We start from the raw sequence: 26,723 nt of genomic DNA, 5'->3' as shown, positions 1-26,723 counted from the left end.
ATGGTATTGACCCGAACCAGTGATTTCCATGTATATCTTTGTCTCAGAAATTTTGTTATGCAACCCCTTACTTATAAATTCCGCACTCCATTAATTACTCTGATTACATATTCCATTCATGAACTGTATTCATAAAAGTCCTGTGAAAGAGAAGCACATACACCAGCACATTGTTGGACAAGTCTCTTGTATCTGTTGCTTTGGCAAAACCATACAAACAGCGGCCATAGTCAGCCACCTTTGTCCTTTCTGGTAAGTTTAATCAGGAATAAATACTATAATAGGCTACAGTTGATCTGAGCATTATAACAAAGTTCTCTTCATCTTGTCCATATTGCAGGTCATATTACATTTTCTCCTATATTTGAAAGAAAATTGTCTCGTTGTTTCCCTAGAAAAAACAGTGGATATCTATTTATGATGGATTATTTGCTTCTTGCGAGAGCAATGGTCAGGTCATTACTTTATTGTAAGAAAGCTATGAAAGAAAAGATAAGGAACTCAGGTGCTGAATTCTAAATGGGATACATAATAGTTCCAGAGGTTTTTTAAAATTAATTTTTAAGGTTATTTTCCCTCTGTCACCTTCTCATAATTTTGTTCCTGGAATTTGTATTACATATTATTGATAACATAAGCCAGAGCCAAATGAAAAAAGTCGATATAATGCTGTTTATTTCTGTTTCTTTATTGTAATCCAAACAGTATTATTAGAGACACTAAGCAAAAAGATCTCTCTCTCTCTCTCTCTCTCTCTCCCCTTGTCTCCCTCCCTTTCTCTCTCTCTGTTTACCTTTCAATATAAACTCATAAGAAACTTCAGTGCAAATTCTCACCGTGATCTTTTAATCATAGTTTTAGTCATGGCTACCAGGAGGACTTTCATTTTAAAAAGAAAGTAAAGAAAGTAAATGTTCAAGCACAAAAACAAATAACTGGTAAGCCACTATGCTAAAGCTCTTAACTGTCAAGATCTAGAGCACTAAAGCTGGAGTTATAAACCTAACTAGTGGTTTTCTAGAGGCTGGAAGCAAGGATGGAGTGAGAGGGCTTATGGGTTGGTAGAAGAGCCCATGAATGCTTGGAAGTTGGGAATGGGACCAGCTCTATCAACCATATCCTCCCATACTGTCCAGCCCACCTGTTAAGATCCTTTTAACAGAGCCAGTGTGGTGTAGTGATTAGGAGTGGCAGACTCTAATCTGGTGAACCATGTTGGTTTCCCCACTCCTACACATGGGTGACCTTGGGCTAGTCACAGTTCTCTCTGAACTCTCTCAGCCCCACCTACCTCACAAGGAGTCTATTGTGGGGAGGGGAAGGGAAGGAGATTATAAGTCGGCATATAAAAAACAAATTTCTTCTTCCTTTGCCCCCATCTACAGAGATGACAAGTGTAGTGACCAGAGATGGGCCATTTTCAGTAGCGATGCCTCACCATTACAATTCCCTCCTCCCTGAGGCTCGCCTGGTGCCTATGTTTAGGTGCCAGGCTGTTAACTGAGGGGTTTAATATTTTAAAGATATTTTTTATGGTCTGTTGTAGCCCCTGAACTATTTTTTGAATAGCATTTTATGCTGTTCAGTGTTTATGCTGTGTTTGTGACCTGGTTTGTTTTTAATGGCTGGGTTTTTTTGTTGCATTGTTTTAGTTGTGTGCTGCCGAGAACAGGTTTTTGGAGCAGGGATATGCATATTCCTAATAAACAGATTCTGCTGCTGTTCTGCATGTGTAAATAAGGTGAGTCTCTTGAGGACAGAAGCAGGTTCTCTGGCCAGGTGAGTGGAAGCAAAAAGGATGGTATCAAGAAGGCAACTCTGTAGTAGGGAAGGAAGGACTGGAATTGAAGACTTCATCTGAGACCTACAGACAGATTTTCAAAACTGTACTCTTCACTTAAACATTTTGCAGTAAGATCTATATAAATTATAGACAGGTTATACTTTCTTACTTTGCATAATATTACCTTCTTCCTTCTCACAAGGTTAACTAAGCATTCAGGAACACCCGCAGAGATTGGATGCTGTGGGTGAATAAATAAGCAGATTTGGATCCAGAGGTGATGCACCTCCAATCTCACGGTGGAGCATGGAGTTTTCCCAGAATTACAACTGATCTCCTGACTGTACAGATCAGGGAAAAAATGGCAGCTGTGGCATCACCTCTCCACTGAGCTCCCTTCCCTCACCAAACTCTGCCTCCCCAGGCATTGCCCCCAAATCTCCAAGAATTTCCCCAGTTGGAGTTGGCAACCCTAGTGATGCAGGTAAGTCCCAGGTCCTTAAATGAGTCATCCTGTCTGTGATAGATGTCTGCTCACCCATGTGAGCAGCTTGCCAGTCAGTTTATTAAAACGGTCAGCGACCAGACAGAATATGTACAAGCAGCTTGCAGCCTTGCTTGGATTCTTCTTTGCCCCTGGGTAAGCAGGGTGTGGTCCTGATCAAAAGCATGTCTGTTCAGCTGCATTTGTTGCTCATCCCCCAACCATTTTTGAAGGCACGGGATTTTTTCATACTGATCTATGATTTTCTGAGTCTGACCTCTCTGGGGGACTGCCTCTGAAGACAACCTGGATACAGCAGATACAGTATGCTTTGGCATGAATAATGAGAGACAAGGACATATTTATTTGATTTTGCAACTGGCGAAGTATGAGATTCTGGGCTCAATTCAAGGCATTAGTGCCCATCTTTAAAGCTCTTCATGGTCTTGAACTGACAACCCTCAGAGACTGCTTCTTTGTATATGAGCTCCTTTGTGTGGGTTAGCTTTTAAGGCCCTGCTCTGCAAATATTAATTGCATAAGAAATATCAGTTGGCAGGGTTTTTTGAACAACTGTCCAGATCTTTGGAATGATTTCCCTAATGAGATCAGTAACAAGTCTTCCATACTGGCTTTTGGGAAGGGTTGAAAAATTATTTATTTTGCAAATCCTTTTGGTCACTGAGTGTCAGGAGCAAGCCAGGGGGATGGTATGCAGTAGTGCAATTGTGCTGCTCCCAGGTGCTGTTGTGCTGTTCTGTGCAAGGCCAATCTGTGCCCCGTGTTTAGTCTTCATAAATTCCCATACTGTGGGAATTGCCAAGTGCTCCTTCCTGCCTCTGGGAGGGGGGTTGTCTAGGTTACCAGTTATCTCCTGTTGCTTTTCCATATATCCTCTGCACCTTGCCTTTGCCCCTTACTAGTGTCCTTTTGAATATGGCTTCTGAAACCTGTCGATTCTAACCAAATAAAACTGCTTTCGTGGACTTGCCGTCTGCTGGAATTTGTTTATGGTTTTGCCACAGGGCTAGAGCTTACACTGAGTTTCAAAGAGCTGTTTGTTTTGGATGTTTCATGGTTTAATTATTAGCTGGGGTCCTCTGGAAATTTCCTGCCCTCTCCCCTCAAATTGAAGCCCAAAATACTCCTCAATATGATGCATAGGATTCAAGGTCTTATTAGAAAAGTTTTATGCTTGTATATCACTGGTTCCCAACGGGGGGTCCACGGACCCCCAGGCGTCCGCGAGAACTAAATTAAGGTCCACGAAACAAAGTTATAAACCCATAATATATTAATATTTTCAATTAAAGGTTCTCTATTATAATATATATATATATATTCAAATATTATTCTAAGTTTAATGTTTAACTAACAGTTATGATTAAAGTTTATTTTCAAATTCTCTGAATTTTTATTTTGAACCTTTGGGTCCCTGCACTGAACAAAAAAGTCCTAGTGGTCCCTGGTCAAAAAAAGGTTGGGAACCACTGTTGTATATAAATCACTGTGAGCACACAGAAAGTGGTAAATAAAGATTTTAAATAAATAATCCTGCTTAGCAACAAAATATTGATTTTTAAAAGTAAACATGCGTTCCATTTGGAAGAAAATGGCTGCAAAGGTCACTTTTGACTGTGCACTTCCTCCATGGTGTTTTTAGTAAAGTTTACCAAAGACAATGTCACTGATTGCCTCCCTAGCAACTAATGCAGCCAGTCCAGGGTTTCTCTGTACACAGCACTGCCTGATCCTGTGCAAGCACGTCAGTGGCTGCTCTAATTGGAGACGAAAGTTTCGTCCTAAAAATATTCATTTGAAATGGAAATATGCACTGCAAAGACTGTTCAACAGTTCAAAGCAACGGGGGAGCATACCAACAATTTGCTTGGGGCTTGAAAATCATTTTAATGGCTTCGTAAACCGACACATTGAGACTAACTGAACGTTTCTGGTTGAATTATTTTCAAGCCTCTTGACATCCAACTACCTTGATTTTTGGGTTCTTTGCAGCTGTTTGCGAAATATAAAAATGCTTTCTCATGCCTCAATAATGATATAAAAATAAGAGAGTAACCAGCTGGTCTGTTAAGGTAAATATAAAGGTGTAAAAATCATTTAGGATAAAACAATTTCAACGCACTCTGTGTTGGGCAATGGAATCCAAGTATAGCCAGTAGTGGCTAGTGCAGATGTTATGCAAAGAGACCATTCTGTTCTTCTGTAGAAGCTGAAAAACCCCATGTGGTATTCTCTTGAAATCCATGGGAGCTTTGTTATAGACTTGCACAGTGGGGAAAGGGGAGAATTTCAGTTAGAATTATCTGATACAAAATGCCATTCAGTGCTCCTCTGCATGGATTATGTAAATTTATTATGGTGTATTAATATTCTGCAGATTGAATGGAAAGGACCCCCCAATCTCATAATACTGGAATGTGGGATCACAAATTCAAGTTGATTTGCAGTTGCTTCTGGACAAACAAAAGCAAGTGTATCTTTACATAACATAAAACTAACTTGTGGAAATCACGAAGTCAGATGGCTCTTCAAAGGATTAAACACATTCACAGAAGGGAGGAAGGGTGTACTGACTACTGTTAGCCATGTTAATAAAATTGAACCTCCATATGCAAAAGCAGTGTGCCCTGATGGTTGGAAGGGGAGAAATATAACCTATATGCCCTCCTTATGGGCTTGTCAAAAGTATCTGATATGATATTGTCAGAAACAATGCTGGATTGGATAAGCCTTTGGTCTGATCCAGTGAGTACATTCTTAAGTTCAGATAATAATGTACATGCCTGGCATCTTTGAGAATCCCAAGTCATTCCTGTCTTGAAATTCTGACTTAAAACCAAGAATATAGTTATCTTCCAATCATATACTTAGTTCATAGAATCTCAAGTTTATCATTCTGTTCTATTTTTAAATTTTGTTCCAATGCTCCTTGCTTGACTCACTGACAAAGGTAAGTCAGGTTTAGCAAATATATCTGGTTTAACTTGCACAAATACTGTACTTACGTTACAAAGCAAAAAGGTCTTCCTTTGAGATAGTTCAGGTTTTGCAACATTTGTAATTAGTCTGATGGTTTGCAAATTGCTTGTTTTTATGAAAACAGATCAGATCTTAGAAAGCTTACCTTATCAGCCTTATAATGTAGGAATCCTTATGCTAGCTTTGGCAGCACTTATACTAAAATGGGAGTGTTATAAAGAAGAATAGCTTAGCAAAGCACAGTTTAGACAAAATGGCATGTCAGAAAATCTCTGGATTGACAGAAATTGTCTTTTATTGAAAGGGACAATTCATACATTACACGATTATTGCAGCAAAGACACTGTCATGTAGGCTTTACAGTTTCTGTTGTCAGTGTTTTTGGTTGGTTCCTGGTCTTGTTTTATATCTGTCCAATAATTCCTCCTTTTTTGGGTTCAGTCCTCAGCGTGGTGTAGTGGTTAAGAGCAGTGGTTTGGAGTGGTGGACTATGACCTGGAGAACCAGGTTTGATTCCCCACTCCTCCACAAGAATCATAGAATCATGAATCATAGAGCTGGAAGGGACTACCAGGGCCATCAAGTCCAACCCCCTGCACAATGCAGGAAATTCACAACTACCTCCCCCCTCCATACCCCTAGTGACCAGAAGATGGCCAAGATGCCCTCCCTCTCATCATCTGCCTAAGGTCACAGAATCAGCATTGCTAACCTCTTCTTAAAAACCTCCAGGAAAGGAGAGCTTACCACCTCCCGAGGAAGCCTGTTCCACTGAGGAACCGCTCTGTTAGAAAATTCTTCCTAATGTCTAGACGGAAACTCTTTTGATTTAATTTCAACCCGTTGGTTCTGGTCCGACCATCTTGGGCAACAGAAAACAACTCGGCAGCATCCTCAGTATGACAGCCCCTCAAGTACTTGAACATAGTTGTCATATCCCCTCTCAGTCTTCTCCTCTTCAGGCTAAACATACCCAACTCCTTCAACCTTTCCTCATAGGACTTCGTCTCCAGACCCCTCACCATCTTTGTTGCCCTTCTCTGGACACGTCCCAGCTTGTCTACACAATTTCTTAAATTGTGGTGCCCAAAACTGAACACAGTACTCTAGCTGAGGTCTAACCAGAGCAAAGTGATACCATCACTTCGCGTGATCTGGACACTATACTTCTGTTGATGCAGCCCAAGACTGCATTTGCCTTTTTAGTTACAGCATCACACTGCTGACTCATGTTCAGTGTTTTGTCTACTAACACCCCAAGATCCTTTTCACACACACTACTGCTCAAACAAGTCTCCCCCATCCTATAAGTATGCATTTGATTTTTCCTACCTAAATGCAGAACTTTACATTTGTCTTTGTTGAAGGGCATTTTATTAGTTCTAGCCCACTTCTCCAGCCTGTCAAGATCATCCTGCATCTTGGCTCTGTCTTCTACCGTATTTGCTACCCCTCCCAATTTAGTATCATCTGCAAATTTAATAAGCATCCCCTCTATTCCTTCATCCAAATCATTTATAAAGATGTTGAACAACACAGGGCCCAGCACAGATCCCTGAGGAACTCCACTAGTCACTTGTCTCCAAGTGGACGAGGAACCATTAACTAGCATTCTTTGGGTACGATCTGTCAACCAGTTGCAGATCCATTTAACAATAATAGGATCTAACCCACATTTTCCCAATTTGTCAACTAGAATGCTATGTGGAACCTTATCAAAAGCCTTACTGAAATCTAGATAAACTATGTCTACAGCATTCCCCTGATCCAGCAAGGTAGTAACTTTCTCAAAAAAGGAGATAAGATTAGTCTGACATGACTTATTCTTGAGAAACCGGTACTGGCGAAGTTTCTCAAGAAACATGAGCGGCGGAGGCTAATCTGGTGAACTGGGTTGGTTTCCCCACTCCTCCTCATGAAGCCAGCTGGGTGACTTTGGGCTAGTCACAGCTCTCTCAGCCCCACCTACCTCACAGGGTGTCTGTTGTGGGGAGGGGAAGGGAAGGTGATTGTAAGCCTGTATGCTTCTTCCTTAAGTGGTAGAGGAAGTCGGCATATAAAAACCAACTCTTCTTCTTCGGTATCTTTACAAAGGGCATGCTATCCTTTGTTACACTTGCCTCTTCTCCCCTCCTCTCCCTTTCTGGTATCCTCCATTATCAACTGGTAGCTTGTTGGGGATACTACCTTTTAATATAATTTTGCCAAGCATCCTGTGCTTCGACGGTGTTTCATAAAACACTATACAGCTCTGTCCAACCTGTTCCAGAACAATCCACACTTTCAAGAATATTTATGCAAAGAGTAGTATATTATTGCTGGATCTCTCACCAGTAATCTAATGTCCAATTGCCATTCATCACAAGTGAATCATACAGAAGTGGGGTCTACCCAGTAGGCAATCCAGAAGTAAACTTATCCTTTAGCTGGAAATGTCAAGAAGCAAACCTGTGAAACATTTACCTATGCAAAGAAAGCATGTGCTGCACCACTAAGCTGTGGGCCCTCCCATACTATGTATGCTTAAGACTGCAGCCCTAGTCAGTCACATGCTCTTTTGTGGTGAAATCTTAACCAGGGTCTTTGCATGCACCTGAACTCTATGCAATTTAAAAAGAGAGGTAAAAGTCAAAATGTTGAGCAGCTTGTTTTCTTTAAAGTGACATCTCCAGCTTGTTAAATAATTTCAAAATCAAATTTCCCTAATAGACACAAGACTTGCCTATTGCACTTTACAGATTAATGCATTTAAATATGATTACAGATTATGATGTTTAAAAATTAAATTGCAGGCCTTGCCCTCTCACAAGCTCAGTTCCTGGTCTCTTCAATCTCTATCAGTTGCAATGCAAACACATTATGGAAATGCAGAAAACAGTTTCGGGCCATTCTCAGCAAATATGCTGTACCATTCAGAAGATGAATGCAGATGATAGGGAAGGAGCACCATCTTTGCTGAGCCTTCTGAACCAGACTGCTACCACCACCCCCCGGAAGGTGTGACTCCTGCTTGACAACATGAGGATGGCTGTCTCACATCTGCCACAGCCCATTGCCAGAGTATTCCTGGTTCACAACTTAGAGCAATTTGCAGGCATGGAGGGTAAGGAAGCATCCAGAATCAGGGAGCAGAAATGAGAAGGCTTAATAATGAGGGATATTTCTCACATATATGCTGTTTTGTAGTCTACCAGACAGAAGTAGTAAACATTTTCCTCTTTGTACCTCCACTCTCTGCATTCTAAAAAGAGAAGCAAAGTTTACAACTGTGAGAAGCTTGTGCTCTTTAAAAAGTTATTTATTTATTTATTTAATTTGTACCCCACTTTTCTTCCCAGTGGGGACGCAAAGTGGCTTATATTAAGAACATAAGAAAAGCCATGCTGGATCAGACCAAGGCCCATCAAGTCCAGCAGTCTTTTCATGCAGTGGCCAACCAGGTGCCTCTAGGAAGCCCACAAACAAGACCATGCGTTTTTGCCCTAAGACTCTGTAAACTGACACCCGGGAGTTGGCAGCTACCCAGCACACTATCAATGTATATGTGAAGTTGGGATTTTTTGCCCCAATATGCATCACTTTACACTTGCTCACATTGAATTTTATTTGCCATTTTAATGCCCATTCTTCCAGTTTGTAGAGATCCTTTTGAAGCTCTTCACAGTCCAATTTTGTTTTAACCACCCTAAATAATTTGGTGTAATCTGCAAATTTGGCTACTTCGTTGTGGCCTAAGGGTTCTCTCTGCCACCAATGAACAAGGTGGCATCTCTCACAGCTTCTCTCCCTCTTCTGAAAGAAGGGAATGATGATACTGACTCACCTTGCTGGGCTGTTGTAAAGATTACAATGAGATAATGTATGTGAAGCATTTTTACCATTGAAATCTTACATGAATGCTATGTGTCATTAATGTAAAATCTCATTATTGCGAGCATTTACTACATATATGGCAGGCGCTAGAATTTTTAACAGTGCACAAATGTTAATATTTGATCCTACATAAAGCAAGAAGATACATCATATGATGGTTACAGAAATGCAAATACATAAAATCTCCAGCAGTGTTCAATCAAGGACTGTAATCCTATAGGAACATGCCCCATTTGACTCAATTCAATACGCAAGCAAACTAGTCTGCAAGTCTTTTGTGTGAAAGACAGTCTTAACCCCTATGGGATTATCAATCATTTCTATAGAGTTGTTCAGGATGTAACAAGTTTCACTCTTACAGTAGTCCTATACTGAGAGAAGGGTAAGATTTGCCCATCAGTTAGGTTTAAGCTACACATGATAATCCAGCTGCATATAATGTTTCCCTGTTTTTTAAATATGACAAGCTGCAGCAGGAGGCCACCATTTTGAGCAGAACACAACCAAATTGCCTTTCTCCCATATTATCTTTTATTCTGAGGGTAGGGAAGTGTCAGTCTGAGGTGTTTGCCTCTAGCATCCCTCAAGCATACTCATCCAGACAGGTAGATCTGAAGCAGTAAAACTTAAAAGCAAATTAAAAGAACTAACTGCACGCAGGCAGGCAAGGATAGCAATGGAAAGCAAGTACAGGCTACCTGCTTAAAAAAGAGAGCAAGATAAACATTGCTAGGCAACAGCGAGATAGCCATTTCCCATGAATGAAGACACAACACGTCACAGCTGTGATAACAAGCACTAACGAAGTATACACAGGAGCTTCCAAGCCCTGGGAACCAAGGACTTGACGTTTAGCCAGAAACTGGCCTACTCATGTCAAGAGTGTTTACTCCTGCTAACACCAAAGGCCTGACATTCTGCTCCCCCTAAGCCCCCCTCCCTCCCACATGTATTTCTTTAGCAAACTGACATGAAACACTGGATAGATGCCCCTCAGGGACTTCGGAAGGCTGAGTTTCACTGTGACTTCATTAATGAGCTGTGAGACTGGGAAAGGCCCCACATACTTCTCACTGAGTTTTTTACATGGGCGTAGGGAGTGAAGGTTTTTTGTGGATAGATATATCTGGTCCCCCACCTTGATGTTCCACCCCAGAGAACGGTGTTTGTCCGCTTGTACTTTGTATTTGCGCTTGGCCCGCTCTAAATTCTTTTGCAACCAGGGCCAAGTGTTTTGTCAGCCCCCTCCCCCAAAAGATCCACATTACCAAAGGGACCGAAATCTTTACCATATATTACATGGAACTGGCTGAAACCTGTGGACTAATGGGAGGCATTATTATAGGCATACTCTGCAAAAGGCAAAAGATCCACGCAATCATCCTGGTGGTAATTTACATAGCAATGCAAATAACATTCTAGCACTGAATTTAGGGCTGTCGATTCAGTTCATCCTGAACTGAAAAATAGTCTAATTTCCCCCGATTCAGCGGTTTTCAGTTCGGATGGAACCGAATTCAAAAAAAGGCAGGAAAATGACGAGCCGAATTCAGCGAGTTCGGGGCACACCGAATAAATTTGGCAAATTCGGGGGCTCAGAATCAGCAGCATAACCATCAGTTAGTAAGCAACATTCTCCCACAGCCAATCAGTGGCCAAGCTGGGTCTTCTTCTGGCCAATCATTAGTGGTTGAGTGCATGAGCCTAGCTGCCTGGAGAGAGGAAGAGAGACTGTCTGTTTGTGTGTGAGAGAGATTCCCATGTGGGGGGCATTTTTGGAGGTAGAGGTCCCAAAATTTCAGTGTAGCTTCAGGGGACCCTTCTTGCAAGAACTCACAAGTTTTGTAAAGATTGGGTCAGGGGGTTCTGAGATATGGGTCCTGGAAGGGGTAGCCCCCAAAATTGCCCATTGGAATAAAGCGAATAAGAACACATTTGGATCATCCAGGCCAGGCAAATCCCCCCACTGCTTGGGAGTAAACAACAAATCTGTGGGACGATCCATCTTGCTTTTATACTGGGGAGTCGAGAAACCGCATCTGCCAACTGATTCTGCTTGCCGGGCACATGCCTTAAAACAAAACTGAACTTAGAGAAGAATTCGGCCCAACGCACCTGCTTTGCCGTGAGTTTGCGCGATCCCTTTAAAGTCTCTAAATTTTTATGGTCCATTCACACTTCAAACAGGATGTCGACCCTCTCTAGGAAATGTCTCCACACCGTGAGAGCACACTTATCTGCGGCCGCCTCCTTTCCCCAAATGGGCCAGTTCAATTCTGACTGCGAAAGCTTTTTAGAAAAATATTCACAGGGTTGAAGCTGCCCCACTTCCCCCACTTGCAGTAGTGCTCCCCCCATTGCTACATCGGAAGCATCCACTTGAATAATGAAAGGTTTCTCACAGTCAGGGTGTTTGAGTATAGGCTCAGAAGTGAACAGTTTTTTCAGAGTATCAAAATCTCACTGACATTCTGGGGTCAAATTCAACTGAGACGAAGGCAGAGTTGCCGAACTCCCCTTCCCTTTCATTTTTAACAAGTCCATTATGGGTAACGCCACTTGTGCAAAATTGTTGAGAAACCCTCTGTAAAAATTGGCAAACCCTAGGAACTGCTGTAATTGCATGTAGCTAGTGGCTCCCACTCCAACACAGCCTTCACTTTCTCAGGATCCATGGCCAAATCCTTGTGCGAAATCACGTACCCCAAAAAGGTCAGTTTATCTTGATGAAACTCACATTTGGACAACTTTGCAAACAACTGATTGCCCCGGAGGTGTCTCAGTACCTCTTTGACTAATTTCACATGCTCCTCGTAAGTTTTTGAATAAATCAAAATGTCACCCCTTTGAAAAGTAAGTCATGTAACACCTCTTTAATCATTTGCATGAAGGCACTAGGAGCCCCACTAAGACCGAAGGGCATGACCAGGTATTCAAACATTCCAAAGCAACTAGAGAAAGCCGTTTTCCACTCATCTCCATTGCGTATTCTAATACGATAATACGCCTCGACCAGGTCCAATTTGGTAAAGATGTGACCTTCCTTCAGTTGGCTGAGCAGATCTGGGATCAATGGAAGGGGATAGGCATTAGTCTGGGTGACTGCAGTGAGTCTGCGAAAATCAATACATAAGCGAAGATCCCCCGATTGTTTACGCACAAAAAAGGAGGGAGAGGAGCAAGATGCTGACGAGAGTCGGATGAACCTATGGGCTATATTTTTATCCAAAAATTCCCGCAACACTGATTTCTCCTTTGGACTCATGGGATAAACCTTTTCCTTCAGTAGTTTGCCCTCCCCCACCAGCTCAATGGCACAGTCTGTCTTTCGGTGAGGAGGTAGAACATCACACTCCTTCTTGTTAAACACATCTGCAAACTGGGCATAGTCTTCAGGTAGTTGGGGGGGGTATAGGAGCCCGACTCCTCGAAGCCATGGCAGCACACCCCCGGACGGCCACCTCCCTCCAGCAGTGGTCACACTGTGGCTGGGCTAAGGTAATAGTCCTGCCCACCCAATCTATGGTGGGACAGTGTCCTTGTAACCAATTTGCTCCAAGTACCACTGGGTACTGGCTGCTGGGAACGATGGTGAAATTGATTTGTTCCCAATGAGTCCCAACTCCCAGCGCCACTCAGCCTGTGCGTCTGCTAACCGGACCCCCTCTAAAGTCACTGCCATCCATTTGAGCGAAGTGGATGGGTTGGGGCAAGCTCACTGCTTTCACTTTTAAAGCGTTAAAAGTCTCTTCACTGATCAAAGTTCATGTGTAACCCAAATTGACTAAAGCCTCCACTGAAATATGAGGGGCCCCCTTGGAACTTTGTAGAATAACATCTAAAAATAAAGCCTCTCCCATATCGCTCACCATCACTGGAGCTCCTCGCTCTTTGTCGGAAGAGGTCTGCTGCGGAGCCCCAGTTACAGCAGACCTGGCATGTTTTTGGGCTGGTGATTCCAAGCCTCTTCCTCCTCCAAAGCTGATAAGCTGTCCTGGCTCAGCACTGCCACATTTGTAATCCACGATCCCGTTGGATCGAGTGGTGTAGTACACTGGTCCTCTTGGCACTGGTCCTCTTGGCCAGTTGGGGTGAGGTTGAGAGCGGAGGGTTCTCACCTTCTGGGAGCCGCGCTCTCTCGACAATCATTGCCTTCTGCTCGTGCTGCCGGGCACAAAGTGGCCGGTGGACCCTTGGGCCAGGAAGGGCAAGCGGCAGCAAAATGTTCAATTCCGCCACAAATCAGGCACGCCCCACTCTGAAAACACCTTGCTTTCTCTGCTGTTGAGGCGGCTGTCCTCTCTGGTGGCCAGGAGCCCCCTCTCGCTCCTGCCTGCTCCGGTTGCGGCCCCGAGTCTCATGCTTTTCATTGATTTGACAAGTTCAGTAACTGCTGGTGGTTTTCCACTTCCACCGCCAGCAGAATCCACCCCTCAAAATCAGGGGGGTCTCCTTGCATGAAAGCCCAGTGGAGAATCTCTGAGTTCAGTTCTTCACGGAAATACTGCACACGTGTGCCTTCGCTCCAATCTACAACTTTGCTTGCGAGCAACTGAAACTCACTCGCATACTGCAACTCCGATTTGGCACCCTGGTGAAGCTGTAGCAGAGCCGTCTTGGCCCCTCTCGCTCTGGTTTGGATCCTCAAAACGCCATCAGAGAGCAAACATCAAGTCATCTAGGGTCCACAGCACATGGGAACGGAGGTCGTACTGCTGGGCCATCCAGCTCACTGCCTCCCATTCCAGCAACGAAGCTACGTACCGTACCCTACTCTCCTCCGAAGCAAAAGTGGGCCCCTGTTCTCTCATAAAACCATCCACTTGAATGAGTTTCTCCCCTGAGCCATCAAAGGAGGCTCGCAACTCCCTCTGCGGAGCAGGTGGTAGATGATGGGGCGCGGGTTGCCCCAGAGGTGCGTGCGCCTGCGGGGCTTGTGGTTGCTGAGGCGGCAGTGAAGCCGGTTGCTGGGGTGACAGCAGTGCCAGTTGTGCAGGCTGCCCTTGAAGGATTTCGGCCACCTCTTGCCAAAGTCCCTCCAATAAGCCCTGCAGCGTAGCTACCTGCTCGACCAGTTCATGGTTTTGCTGCTGGAGGTGTAGGTAGTCCTTGTCCCGCTCTCGCCACTTTTGCGACTGGGGCTGGTAGTCCTCGTCCCTTTCTCGCCTCATCTGCATCTGGTGCAATCCTGTGCCCTGCAGAGGTGGTTCCTCAGAACCCCTCGTTGCTCCCATCCAAGAGCCAACTGTAAAATCCCAGTCCTCCTCCGGCAAGTCGGAGCAAATTCCCCACCACCGCCGGGTATTAATGTGTGGAGGCACCCACGGAGACTCCAGCCAGAGCTGCGGATGAACGTCCAGAAGTCCGAGCATTGTGCCGTCCATGCCCCGAGGCCTCAGTTGTCCCAACGGCAACTTGGGGGCCTCCTCTGGCTTCTCCGGTTGCTTAGGTTCCTCGTCCAGTACCTTGGGGTCTACCGGCTCTTGGTCAGGAATCAGCGGTCTCGTGGTATCGGGCACTTTGGTGTCCGGAGCTACACCCATGGTGTTGGGGAGAACATGGCACCGCAGCCCAAAAAAGGATTACTAGCCTAATGTCAGTATCAGGCGTCTGTCCCTAGCTTCCCATAAGCAAACTCATCCAGGCAGGTAGCTCTGAAGTAGTAATACTTTATTAGGAGCAAAAAGACAGATTAAAGGACTGACTGCCTACAGGCAGGTGAGGCTGGTAATGGCGAACATAGGCAGGTTACATGTTTAAAAGCATTACAGGCTGTGAAGGTAAACATGGCTAAGCAACCCCGAGATAAGCGATTCCCAGGAAGACTAAACATTAGCGCAGCTGTGGAAAACAGTATGAGCGAAACTGTACACAGAGTTTACAGGCATGAGAACCAAGGACTTGACGTGTAACCAGAAACTGGCCTACTCATGTCAAGAGCGTTTACTCCTGCTAACAGCAAAGGCCTGACACCATGGCTATATCTTCCTAAGGAGCCGAAGGTGTCTCTAGAGGCTTTAAAAGTCCGGGCGGTTTCCCCATCACCCGTTTGGCAGAGGCACAAGTGGGACAGCTGCGAATAAAAGAGTCCAAGTCCAACCTCATTCCCGGCCACCAAAATTGCCGGTGCAAAAGGTGCAAGGTCTTGATGAACCCAAAATGTCCCACTACTTTTGATCCATGGCCCCGACCCATCACCTCTCTCCAGAGAGTCGCAGGGACGTATAATTTGTTTTCCCAAAACCAGCACCCGTCCCTTTGAACCATTTTGTCAGGCAGACTGTTCGTGGCTTCCTCTGCCTGACATGCTTGAATTATTGCAGTTCTGAAGGAGTCTGGTACCCCCTCCAAGGGGCATGTTTTCCCCGCCTGTGAACGGGTGAGAACCGCCAGTCCGGGCAAAGTCCCCCACTGCTCTGGAGTAAAGAGCAAGTCCGTGGGACGGTCCACTTTACTCTGATACTGGGGGGGTGGGTGGGAGAGCTACTCTGCCAGGTGGTTCTGCTTGCCCGGTACATGCTTTTAAATGAAATGAAACTTGGAAAAAAATTCGCCCCAGCGCACTTGTTTGGCAGTGAGTTTGTTAGTCCCTTTCAGAGCCTCTAGGTTTTTATGGTCTGTCCACACTTCGAACAGAACGTCAGCCCCCTCCAGGAAATGCCTCCACACTATGAAGAATGTCAGGGTCTTCACTGACAGGAAGCAACTCAGGAGAGGATTTTGAGTGCATAAATAGATGGAAAAGACACAAGTGATTCCTCTACCCCACCCAATGTTCTGCTCAAAAAGGTTGCAGCTTGTAGTGCTTTTCATTAAGGAGAAAGGGGTGAAAGATACACATGATCAGCTGTCTCATGTTAAGCCTCCAAGAACTTTATAGTCAAGCACAGATAGGAATGCATACCAAATGCACTATACTAAATTATACCAATTTTTCCATCAATTGAACCAAACCTGAAGACAGTCTATAATCTCTGCATCTGGTGGCTACCACACGTTGATTTTGTAATTCCTCAACTAGCACAACACATGCTTCTTATGCTTGAGGTTTCTTTTTATTTTTGTGGATCTAGCAGACAATTTATGATCTTAGTTTTTTTTAATTCTCTTGTAGTACAAATGGCTGATTTAGAGATGCTTCCTTTCTGTCTCTTGTTTTTCCTCAAGATTTTTATATAAAAAAGAGTACTCAAGATCCACTAAAATACATGGTATTGTTTCCATTGTAAACAATGGCCTGCTACATATCACACCCACAGATGAGAGCAATCAGATCTTACTGGGCCTGTTAATTGTCTCTTATTGTACTCATCTGGCTCAATCAGAAATTATAGTAGCCTTCCTCATATGCCTTGGAAAGCATAAATATTATTAAATGATATGCATTAATGAATGGAAGTTAGCTCATTTTAAAAATACTCATTTACAGAATTTCAGCTAGCTGTCTGCTGCATGATTCCAGCAGGACAAAACATAATGCTTAAATAGCCATGGATTCAGTGGGGGAACATTAATTCAAGACCAAAATCAATTTTGCTGTTACCTACTTTAAATTTGTAAACCTGCTTCATGTTTGTATATCATATCCTATCATTTACTACATCTCGTATTTGAAAAGCAATGGAGTATTATTTGATGACGGGATGAAAGGAACATCTGGAATAATTAGTTGTATAGATAAATGAAACTGTAAAGATTTGATCATTGCTTCCATAGAAAATTGTCTGTGTGAGCCATCATGAGACCCCCTCATAAAGAAGGTAAACAGAAAGTAAACAGAAGAAGAAGAAGAGTTGGTTTTTATATGCCGACTTTCTCTACCACTGAAGTGAGAATCAAACCCGCTTACAATCACCTTCCCTTCCCCTCCCCACAACAGACACCCTGTGAGGTAGGTGGGGCTGAGAGAGCTGTGACTAGCCCAAGGTCACCCAGCTGGCTTCATGTGTAGGAGTGAGGAAACAAATCCAGTTCACCAGATTAGCCTCCGCCACTCATGTGCAGGAGTGGGGAATCAAACCTGTTTCTCCAGATCAGAGTCCACTGCACCAAACCACCACTCTTAACCACTACACCATGCTGGCTCTCAAAAGCAGTACAAATAATTTATAGTACTAGCAATAATATTTAAAGGGGGGGGGGGTTCCCTTGCTTTTCAGTCCCAGCTTTTACCTCTGCAGTCAGAGTCCTTTCCACTCTATTATTTAGAATCATAGAATCATAGAGTTGGAAGGGACCACCAGGGTCATCTAGTCAAACCCCCTGCACAATGCAGGAAATTCTGAACTACCTCCCCATCATGTTCCTGCAATTTACCATCTTGTTCCTGCAATCCTGGACAGAGTAATTCCAATCTATACCCACTGTGTGTCTTCAGGGGGCTTCCTCCAATAGCCTCTTAAGATAAGTAAATGGCACTTGCCAGCATGCTCTTTAACATTCCCCCCCCTTCCTGTACATTTGTCTCCTTTGTCTAACGTCTTGCCTGAGGAAGAATTTTGCAGAATGCAAAAGTTCACCCCATACATTATAAAATCATGGTTGGTCCTACTAAAAGTATTGTTATTTCTGAACTGTAAATAATCATGGGACAGAAATAACACAGATATACAAGTCAACCTGCTAGACATTTATAGCACTGTATAAATAACAGCATGAAACTTCAAAGATCATCTACTTGAGATCAAAGATCTATTATTTTATTACTAGAATATACAGAGTCTGTTTCCTTAAGCCTTCTTTCATTCTAAGCTGAAAGAGTTAAGGGGGGGAGGGGCAATGAAAAAGACAGATCTGTTCTTCTTGAAGCATCTTGGCCCTTGAAACTGTGGTTTCAAGCAATTTCCACCTGTTGTTATCACTCATTTCAATAGATGGTGCTGTGCTCTCATTGAAATTAATTGTAATCTCATTTTTCTTAAATAACAGCATGAAGGGCAGGTGCCCCCTCGGCTGCCAAGGCTGTCCTAACTGTCTTGTGCTAGGAGCAAATTGGATTACTTTCCTACCTGACATTCATTAAATAAATCTAATTTAACACCTGTAAAAAGAAAACCATTTTACATGTGACATAAACGATTGCTTCTTTTAAAACAACAAATCACCCTTAAAGCTAAGACAGATGTTCATGCACTAATTTCTGTCCCAGAACTTACTATACCTATCAAAGGAATTTACTTGCTGGCAAAAAAAAAAAACACGTTCTTTTGGTTTTAATAGGCTTGAATCTTTCCTCATTAGAAAGAAACAGAAAACATTTTAGTATGAAATTCAGAACGGAGAGTGAAGAATAAAGTGATTTGAGAAATCAACATTCCCAGCTGATTTAATGGAAATATTTGGTTTTGCACTGTTCATGTTCAGCTGCTAATATAAAATTGCCTGAGAGGAAGATAAACGGATAAACTGATCCATGCACTACTAAGTCTTTTTACTTTGGAGGAAGTCCTACCGAATACCTTGGGACTTACTTTTGAGTTAGCACTGTTTGTTGAAACCTTACCTCTGTCCTTTTCAAGGGCTGCTCTGAACTTTACTACGTCAATATCATCCTGAGAATACCAAGCCCTACTTTAGGCAGTTTGGATCCAGCGGGGTGTAGTGGTTAGAGAGCTGTGCATAAAACAGAGGGACCTTGTTTAGAATACCCCCTCTGCCATGAAGCTTTCTGGGGTGATCTTGGCTAGGTCACTGTCTCTTACTCTAACCTACCTCACAGGGCTGTTGTGAGGGGGAAAACTACATCTATACATGTTGTCCTGAACATCTTGGCATTAAAATGTAATGCATTTATAAATATGGTTATTATCTCAAACATTGTTTGATCCATGGGGAAATCTCCTGTCTGACTGTGGGTACGAGAAATATGATCCAGAGTCATCCCTTTATATTTTTCTCTTACCTGTAACTAGAAAATTATTTTTGTTGATCAAGAAGAATATTTTATTTCCTTTAGAAACTGTCATGTCCCACTGCCTCCCCCTCCACCCCCAGTTTATTCTCATGATCAGATCTGCTTGCTGCCGTTACTTTCCTTTTTGATTACAAACCTCCTCTTGTTGCCAACCCAAAGGCGTCAGTGCTCACATCAAACCTCTGGCATCTAAACAAGAGGTACATGCCTTCTCAATACCTTTCTTCCTTCCACCACCAATCTCTCCATCTTTGTTCCCCTTGACAGCACCAGACATATTGGGGAGAAAAAGCCAACCTCTGAGGGTTTCGATGTTTTTTTGCAAGAAGCAGGAGAGGAAGGATTACGGCAAGGTGCAGACTTTGGTGGGTTACTACTTTGCAGTGGTTTAGTCCACAATAGACAAATGTGTCCTGTCCCCTCCTAGGAGCGAAGCAGTATTTCTGCAGGTGACCGGGCATGCCTAGAGGAGAATCACTGGGTTTGAAAAAAGAAAAGCTACCCTGGGAGAAGAACCTCTCCCAAGCAAACCCTCCAGTCCAGTCATAAGGAGCCACATTACACTGTTCTTCTGCCTTTTCTTAGACTTATAGAATCATAGAAGGGACCACCAGGGTCATCAAGTCCAACCCCCTGCACAATGCAGGAAACTCATGACTACCCCTTCGAAGCAGTGTCTCCTAAATACCCTGGTAGAAGGGAGGACCCTGAAGCTGACAAGGGACCGTTGCCCTTGCAGCTTCCCTGACCCGAGGGACCCACAGCAGATTGACCGGACCTCTTTAAACCCCCGCCCTGGTCTCCTTGCCTCAACGGCCTTAGCCGGATCCCAGGCAGCTCCTCCCCCTCTCGGCGTGCCCCCTTACCTGATGATGACATACATGACCAAGAAGTTGCCAAAGAGTCCCACCACGCACACTATGGAGTACAGCGCCATGATGATGATGGCGGTGACCAGGGAAGGGCTGACCCCCGCCCCGGGACACAGGCCGCCCCCTCTTGCCCCCTGGGTGCCGTTGGGGCCGCCGCAGGGGAGCTGGGTGCCGTTGGGGTCGCTCCGGTTCCAGAATGCGGCTTCCATCACCGCGGGTAGGTGGGTCTGCCCCAAGGGGCCGGCGGGGACCGCAGGCGGCGGGGTTGCCTGCCGGGGAGCTGTCCGTGGTGCTGGAGAGGCAGGCGGCCGGGGAGCTGTCCGTGGTGCTGGAGAGGCAGGCGGCCGGGGAGCTGTCCGTGGTGCTGGAGAGGCAGGCGGCCGGGAAGCTGTCCGTGGTGCTGGAGAGGCAGGCGGCCGGGGAGCTGTCCGTGGTGCTGGAGAGGCAGGCGCGGGGCGCGCTCCTCCCGACGGCAGCGGCGGGGTCCGGCCGCCCAAGTCCCATCCAGGGGGCGTCAGACAAGGGGGGAAGCCGCCCGGCCGCTGCCCAGGAGCCGCCCCAGGCCGAGGGCGAAGCGGCCCCACTCCGAGGCGAAGGCGGGGAGGAAGCGACCTTCCGCCGCGGGGTCCCACCGCATCCCTTCCCAGGCGCCTGCAGAGGCCCGGGGAAGGAGGGGGCGGCGGCGGCGAAGGGAGGACGGGATCAGCTGGGGGGCGGGGGGAGCAGGATCGCGCCGAAAGCAGCCCAGCGCGGCCCGTTCCCCCGGAGGTGCGCGCGCGCACGTGCGTTCCCACAGCCGGCTACCCCGCCGACACGTGTGCGAGTTGGCTGGATCAGCGCGGGGGGAGGAGCCTCCGGCTGGAGGAGCCAGGGGTCGGGTCGGGGCGATTCCTCTTTTTAACTCCACCTGTGCGAGCGCGAGGCCGGCGAGCTGTGGGTGAAGGGCAGGTGGACACCCCCCCCCCAGCAGCCAAGGCTGTCCTAACTGCCTCCTTTGAAAAGGGCAAGAGTCCAGTAGCACCTTAAAGACTAACAAAATGTTTTCTGGCAGGGTGTGAGCTTTCGTGAGCCACAGCTCACTTCTTCAGATGTATCTTCAGATGTATTCTTCAGATGTATCTGAAGAAGGGAGCTGTGGCTCACGAAAGCTCATACCCTGCCAGAAAATATTTTTGTTAGTCTTTAAGGTGCTACTGGACTCTTGCCCTTTTCTACTACTGCAGAGAGACTAACACGGCTACCCACTGTGAATTGCCTCCTTTGAGACAGGACCCCGAGGTTTGCTCCAAGCTGGCTGGCTTGCCTAAGGCACGGGAGGGCTGGCCTGGGCTTTGCCGCTCTCTAGATGCACATTTCCCCCATCTGGATTCTCAAACCTCTGCACGGGGGCTTACTGTTGAGTTTTGAGCATTTGGACGGGGGAAATGTGCATCTGGAGAGGGGCAAAGCCCAGGCCAGCCCTCCCGTGCGTTTTCACCCTAAGTGCTTCCACTGGGTGAAGGCATGGCTCGAGAAATGATGAAGGGACTCGTCGGTGGAAGGGAGGGGAGTTACCCGGTGGAGGCGAGGGAGCGGGAGGGTTGGCGACGATGGACTCATACCGAACATGAGTCATTGGATGCTGCTCTCCTGGGTTATGCAACAGACTGGGAAACTTCACTCCTTCTATTCACGCAGGTCTTCTGCAATCATCTATCAATCAATCATCATTTATTGCGGTCAAAAGACCAATTCACCACAGACTTTAAAACTCCACAACATTCAGTTTTCCCACCCCCACATAAAATGTACAAATCCAGTAATATTTAAAATTCACACACTGCATAACAACAAGCCCTAAAAGAAAACTAACTAGTAATCTCATATGTCCCCGTCCTGCTCTGGGGTAAAAGTATGGCTCAGTTTGGCCTTCCTAGTGATACACACCAGTCTGCAAAACCTGTGTGTGTGTGTGTGTGTGTATAAAGTGCCTTCAAGTTGCAGCAGAATTATGGCAACCCCTTTTGGGGTTTTTATGGCAAGAGACTAACAGAGGTGGTTTGCCAGTGCCTTCCTCTGCACAGCAACCCTGGTATTCCTTGGTGGTCTCTCATCTAAATACTAAATCCAAATAAGACCCTGCTTATCTTCTGAGATCTGACAAGATCAGGCTAGCCTGGGCCATCCAGGTCAGGGCAAAACCTAGCCACCTGTTTTGTTATCTCTGGTGAAGCATCATTGAGAAAATTTTCTACTCTACTTCATTAAAACCTGTGCTTTTCTCTAAAAGAGGACCTAATATCTTTCCACACATCTCCATATAAAAACTACATCTGAAAAAAACATGCTCCACTGTTCCAACAACTGTCGAGCACAGCGTCTGCCGATGGACTTGTGCTTTGTTGACTTCAAAGAAGGGAGGGGTAGTGGCTCAGTGGTAGAGCATCTGCTTGGTGTGCAGAAGATCCCAGGTTCAATCCCCGGCATCTCCAGTTCGAGGGACTAGGAAAGTAGGTGATGTGAAAGACCTCTGATGGAGAGCCGCTGCCGGTCGGAGTAGACAATACTGACTTCGATGGACCAAAGTTCTGATTCAGTATAAGGCAGCTTCATGCATTCATGAGATGGAGTGGGAGGCTCTTGTCAAGACGATCTTGCTGGACTTGATGAACCTTGGTCAGATCCAGCATGGCCTTTCTTATGTTGATCTGTGAAAGCGTACCTCAGCTGTGTTCTTTTCTCTCTATATTATTGTAGTCTCCCAAGTCCTGATCCAAAGACAAGCTTGCAGTAATGGGTGGGGCTGTCTTTCTGCCAGAGGCGATTTAAGGGGTCCCCAACATGGTGCTTGTGGGTGCCATGATGTCCGCTAACACCTTTTCTGGCTCCCACCAATTGCTTTTAGAAAGTGGGTAGGACCAGGATGAGAGCTAGTGTGGTGTAGTGGTTAAGAAGAGTGGCGGACTCTACTCAGGTGAACCGGGTACAATTCCCCACTCCTCCACATGAAGCCTGCTGGGTGACCTTGGGCCAGTCACAGTTCTCTCTGAACTCTCTCAGCCCATGCAGAGGCAGCCAATGGCAAACCAACTCCAAATGTCTCTTGCCTTGAAAACCCTATGGGGTCACCATAAGTCATCAGTGACTTCACGGTACTTTCCACCACCATGGCCAGGTTGTACTTCTGCCCAGCAAGGCTTCTGACTGAGCATTAGAGAATTGATTGGCTGGGCAGATTTTTTTTTTTTAGAAAAATGTTGCTTTGGCAGCAGCTGCCGTTACAGCACAAGGATCTTCACTGTGTTACTGAAGGTAAGCTATAGCAGCCATCATATGGTTGGTTGCACCTCCTGCAGCAGCTATTTTGTGGCAGCCACTTTGTGGCTGCACCCATCACACTATGTCAGAATTCCAGGGGTGCCTGCCAGCTCAAAAAGGTTGGGGAGCCCTGGGCTAGTTTTACTGCCATTGAGCACATTAAAAAGCCCCCACTCCAAAAAAACACTTTGAGGAGAACCCCAGCACTAGAGATAAAGATCACACAATCTTTAAATAGCTAGATCAAATATATATGTATTTTAAAATTCCAAGTTAACACCATGTTGGAGGACTGTTGGAGGGCAGGCAATTGGTACTGTATGCCTTGTACATAGAATCCTGCATGTACTACAGTTTTTGACACAGAACGGCAATTAAAATAAAAACACTGATAAAGTTGCCCAGTCAAACAACATCCTTTTGATAGCAAACCACGCTGGCATAGACAAAGTCATTTCTAAGCTTAGTAGTAAATGCAGCCACTTTTTGATCAATCCTCAGATCATTATCTTCAAACAATCACTAATTGTTTTGAAGTGTAGATGGAGTGATTAATTTCCCCAGACTTTGAATATTGAAGCACATGTCAATAGATGATGTGATAAATCTTCAAGGAAACCTCACTGCTCATATCAGTTTTCATTATAACATATAATGATGCCATCTTGAGAAAGATGAGTTCTCCATCACTGGAGTGATACACTGGGAGACCACTCAGTCTGGAAGAAGCGTTTATACACATGCACTATATACACTTATATCCTTTAATGGACACAAAATAGTTCAATTGGTAGTGGATGGAGCTGCACCATTAATCAGTAGAAATGTCACTGTCCAATAGTAAGCAGTGATCCTTGGAAATTCACATTCCACAAATCATTTGCAATAGCAATGGAAACTCTAGATGCATGGAAGGAGGCACCCTGAAGTCCAAATGTATGCTGCCTAGATTTCTTTGGACGAAGAGTGGGGCAAAAGTGAAGTATCTGGGCTCACTTCATTAAGGAAGCCAAAACTACATTTCCTGGTAAAGTGATCCTTCTCTTTTTCCAGAAACTTTTTCAGAATGATGAATTCAGCATATAACCACATTTCCTTGAAGGGAGTGTGGATGAAATAACCAGAGCACCCTATATAGAATCACATTTGATGGTATCACACCAACTCTTTGTACATATCATCAGTCTTGGGGGCTGTCAAATGGAAATATACAGAGCAAGGCAGGCATACTTCACATCCCATACTTCAAATGTGTCAGAGACATCAAGAGCACCTCAGGATGATCATGCACATCATATTCTAAACCTCCACTGGGAACATCCACTTTATTGCTATATACTGAGTTACAGAAAGTTCAAAGACAGGGGCTTTAATTGGCTAGGTCTTACGGAATCCCACACTTTGCATCAATAACTAACTAAGACATTTATGAGGGCAGAAAGTGTTCCCAGAATCACTGACCATGATATCATTCTTCATCCAGTCCTTTTTTTTTTTTTTTACAACCAGCATGATGTAGTGGTTAAGAGCGGTGGTTTGGAGTGGTGGATTCTGATCTGGAGAACCGGGTTTGATTCCCCACTCCTCCACCTGCGCGGCGGAGGCTAATCTGGTGAACTGAATTTGTTTCCCTTCTCCTATGCACGAAGCCAGCTGGGTGACCTTGGGCCAGTCACGTTCTCTCAGCCCCACCCACCTCACAGGGTGTCTATTGTGGGGAGGGGAAGGGAAGGTGATTGTAAGCTGCTTTGAGTCTTCCTTGGGTGGTAGAGAAAGTCAGCATATAAAAACCAACTCTTTCTCTTCTTCTTTCAACCTAGACTGGTCAAGTGGAGCAAAGAATTAGATTCTGTATGTATGCTTTACTAGCTGCTTTTACTAATTAAAACCTATTTGGTGTCAATAGTTAAAGTGTTGGTCTAAGGTCTGGAAGAGCCAGATTCAAATCCCCACTCAGCCAAGGAAGCTTACTGGGTGACCTTGGGCCAGTCTCTCTCAGCCTAAGGACCTCACAGGGTTGTTTTGAGGATTGAATGAAAGAAGAGAGATGAACGTACACACCCCTGAACAACTTGGAAGGTGGGCAGTATAAAAATGTAATAAGTAAATAAGATTAGCATGAAGAGATACTTTTAGTTTGTTAGGATATATGTTCTTTTAATAAAATGAAGTCATTACAGAGTTGATTCTACTTACACTGTGGGGGCGGTTAAAGGGAAGAGGGGGTAAATTTTCTTCCATGCTTCACCTCTGGTGCCATTATAGGGGTCTGAGCACCTTGAGCACAAGAGATGAGCTTGCCTGGTCATGTTCATCCCCTAAACCCAAGACAATCTCTTAGGATGACTTCAGAGTCAAATGCGAGGGAGCAAGCTTTCTTTCTCTAAAGCCATAAGGGGCTCGGTCAGCCCCCCCTGTAACCACTGTGATTTGACCAGGTGTGGGAACATCTGGAACATGAGGGTGGCTGTGCCAGGAGCTGTTTCCTCAACTGCCTCAATGGAACCAAGCATGGGGAGTAAGGGTGAGAAGGAAAACGGGTAGTATAAGGAGAATAAAAAATCCTCCTCTTTGCCCTGGCCTTCTCCCCCCCACCCTGTAACATTTTGTCTCAGTTCTGCACTTCTAAATAATTGTCAAATCCGCCACCTAAGGTCAGACATTTATTGATTTCTTCCATCATGTTGTAATCATTTTCGTATTTACATTTTATAGGTGTTATTAATCTCATAGTGCTTCAACTGGGCCATTTGCATGCTGAACCACAAACTTCTTTTTAAGCTACTTACAATTTGTAGGGTCAAAGTTTACTCCTGAGAGACATAAACAATGTAAGAATGTCCCTTTAACGTTTGCCACTTCATCCTCCATCAGGGTTGCCAGCTCCGGGTTGGGAAATACCTGGAGATTTGGGGGTGGAGCCTGATGAGGGTGGGGTTTGAAGAGGGGAGGGACTTCAATGGGGTATAAAGCCATAGAGTCCATCATCCAAAGTGGCTATTTTCTCCAGGTGAACTGATCTCTGTCGCCTGGAGATCAGTTGTAATAGCAGGAAATCTCCAGTCACTACCTGGAGGTTAAGACTATATAAAGCAGCACGGAGGCTCAAAATATCATAAACACTACATTAACAAACAAGTAAACACAGCTACATACAAAAACCAAGTGCAGGTGGAACAAAGTGAGAATACATGCACACAAAGTTACCAAACCACATGTACAAATATGACAATATTGAGAAATTATATCGGAAGAGTCAAAATCGCTTAACACAGTCCCACTGTGTATAGTGATAATGATAGTGATAAAGTTTATTGTCTGCAGCTGAAGGCCATCACAATCTACCATACAAAACATTAAAATAACATAAAATAACATTAAAATAACTTTAAAACAGTCTGACCCACAAGAAACTAGTATTTAAATATATTAAGATCCCTGATTAAAAACAGCTTTAGCTCAGATTTTCTTAGCTGCTAAAGCAAAGAGTGACACTTTGTA

General features: G+C 44.8%; 1 protein-coding gene across 1 annotated transcript in view; it reads right to left on the bottom strand.

Moving 5' to 3' along the window:
- OPRM1 (opioid receptor mu 1) overlaps positions 1 to 20,134 on the bottom strand; it is a 30,863-nt gene extending 10,729 nt beyond the window's left edge. The window contains exon 1 of the mRNA XM_056852426.1: positions 19,920 to 20,134. Coding sequence (XP_056708404.1) covers positions 19,920 to 20,134 — 215 coding nt within the window. The remainder of the gene's footprint in view (positions 1 to 19,919) is intronic.
- Between the last annotated feature and the right edge of the window lie 6,589 nt (positions 20,135 to 26,723).

This window comes from Euleptes europaea, chromosome 7 (genome assembly GCF_029931775.1).
Source record: "Euleptes europaea isolate rEulEur1 chromosome 7, rEulEur1.hap1, whole genome shotgun sequence".
Lineage (NCBI taxonomy): Eukaryota > Metazoa > Chordata > Lepidosauria > Squamata > Sphaerodactylidae > Euleptes > Euleptes europaea.
The sequence above is the reverse complement of the archived record's forward strand: the minus strand, read 5'-3'. Positions and strand labels throughout refer to the sequence as shown.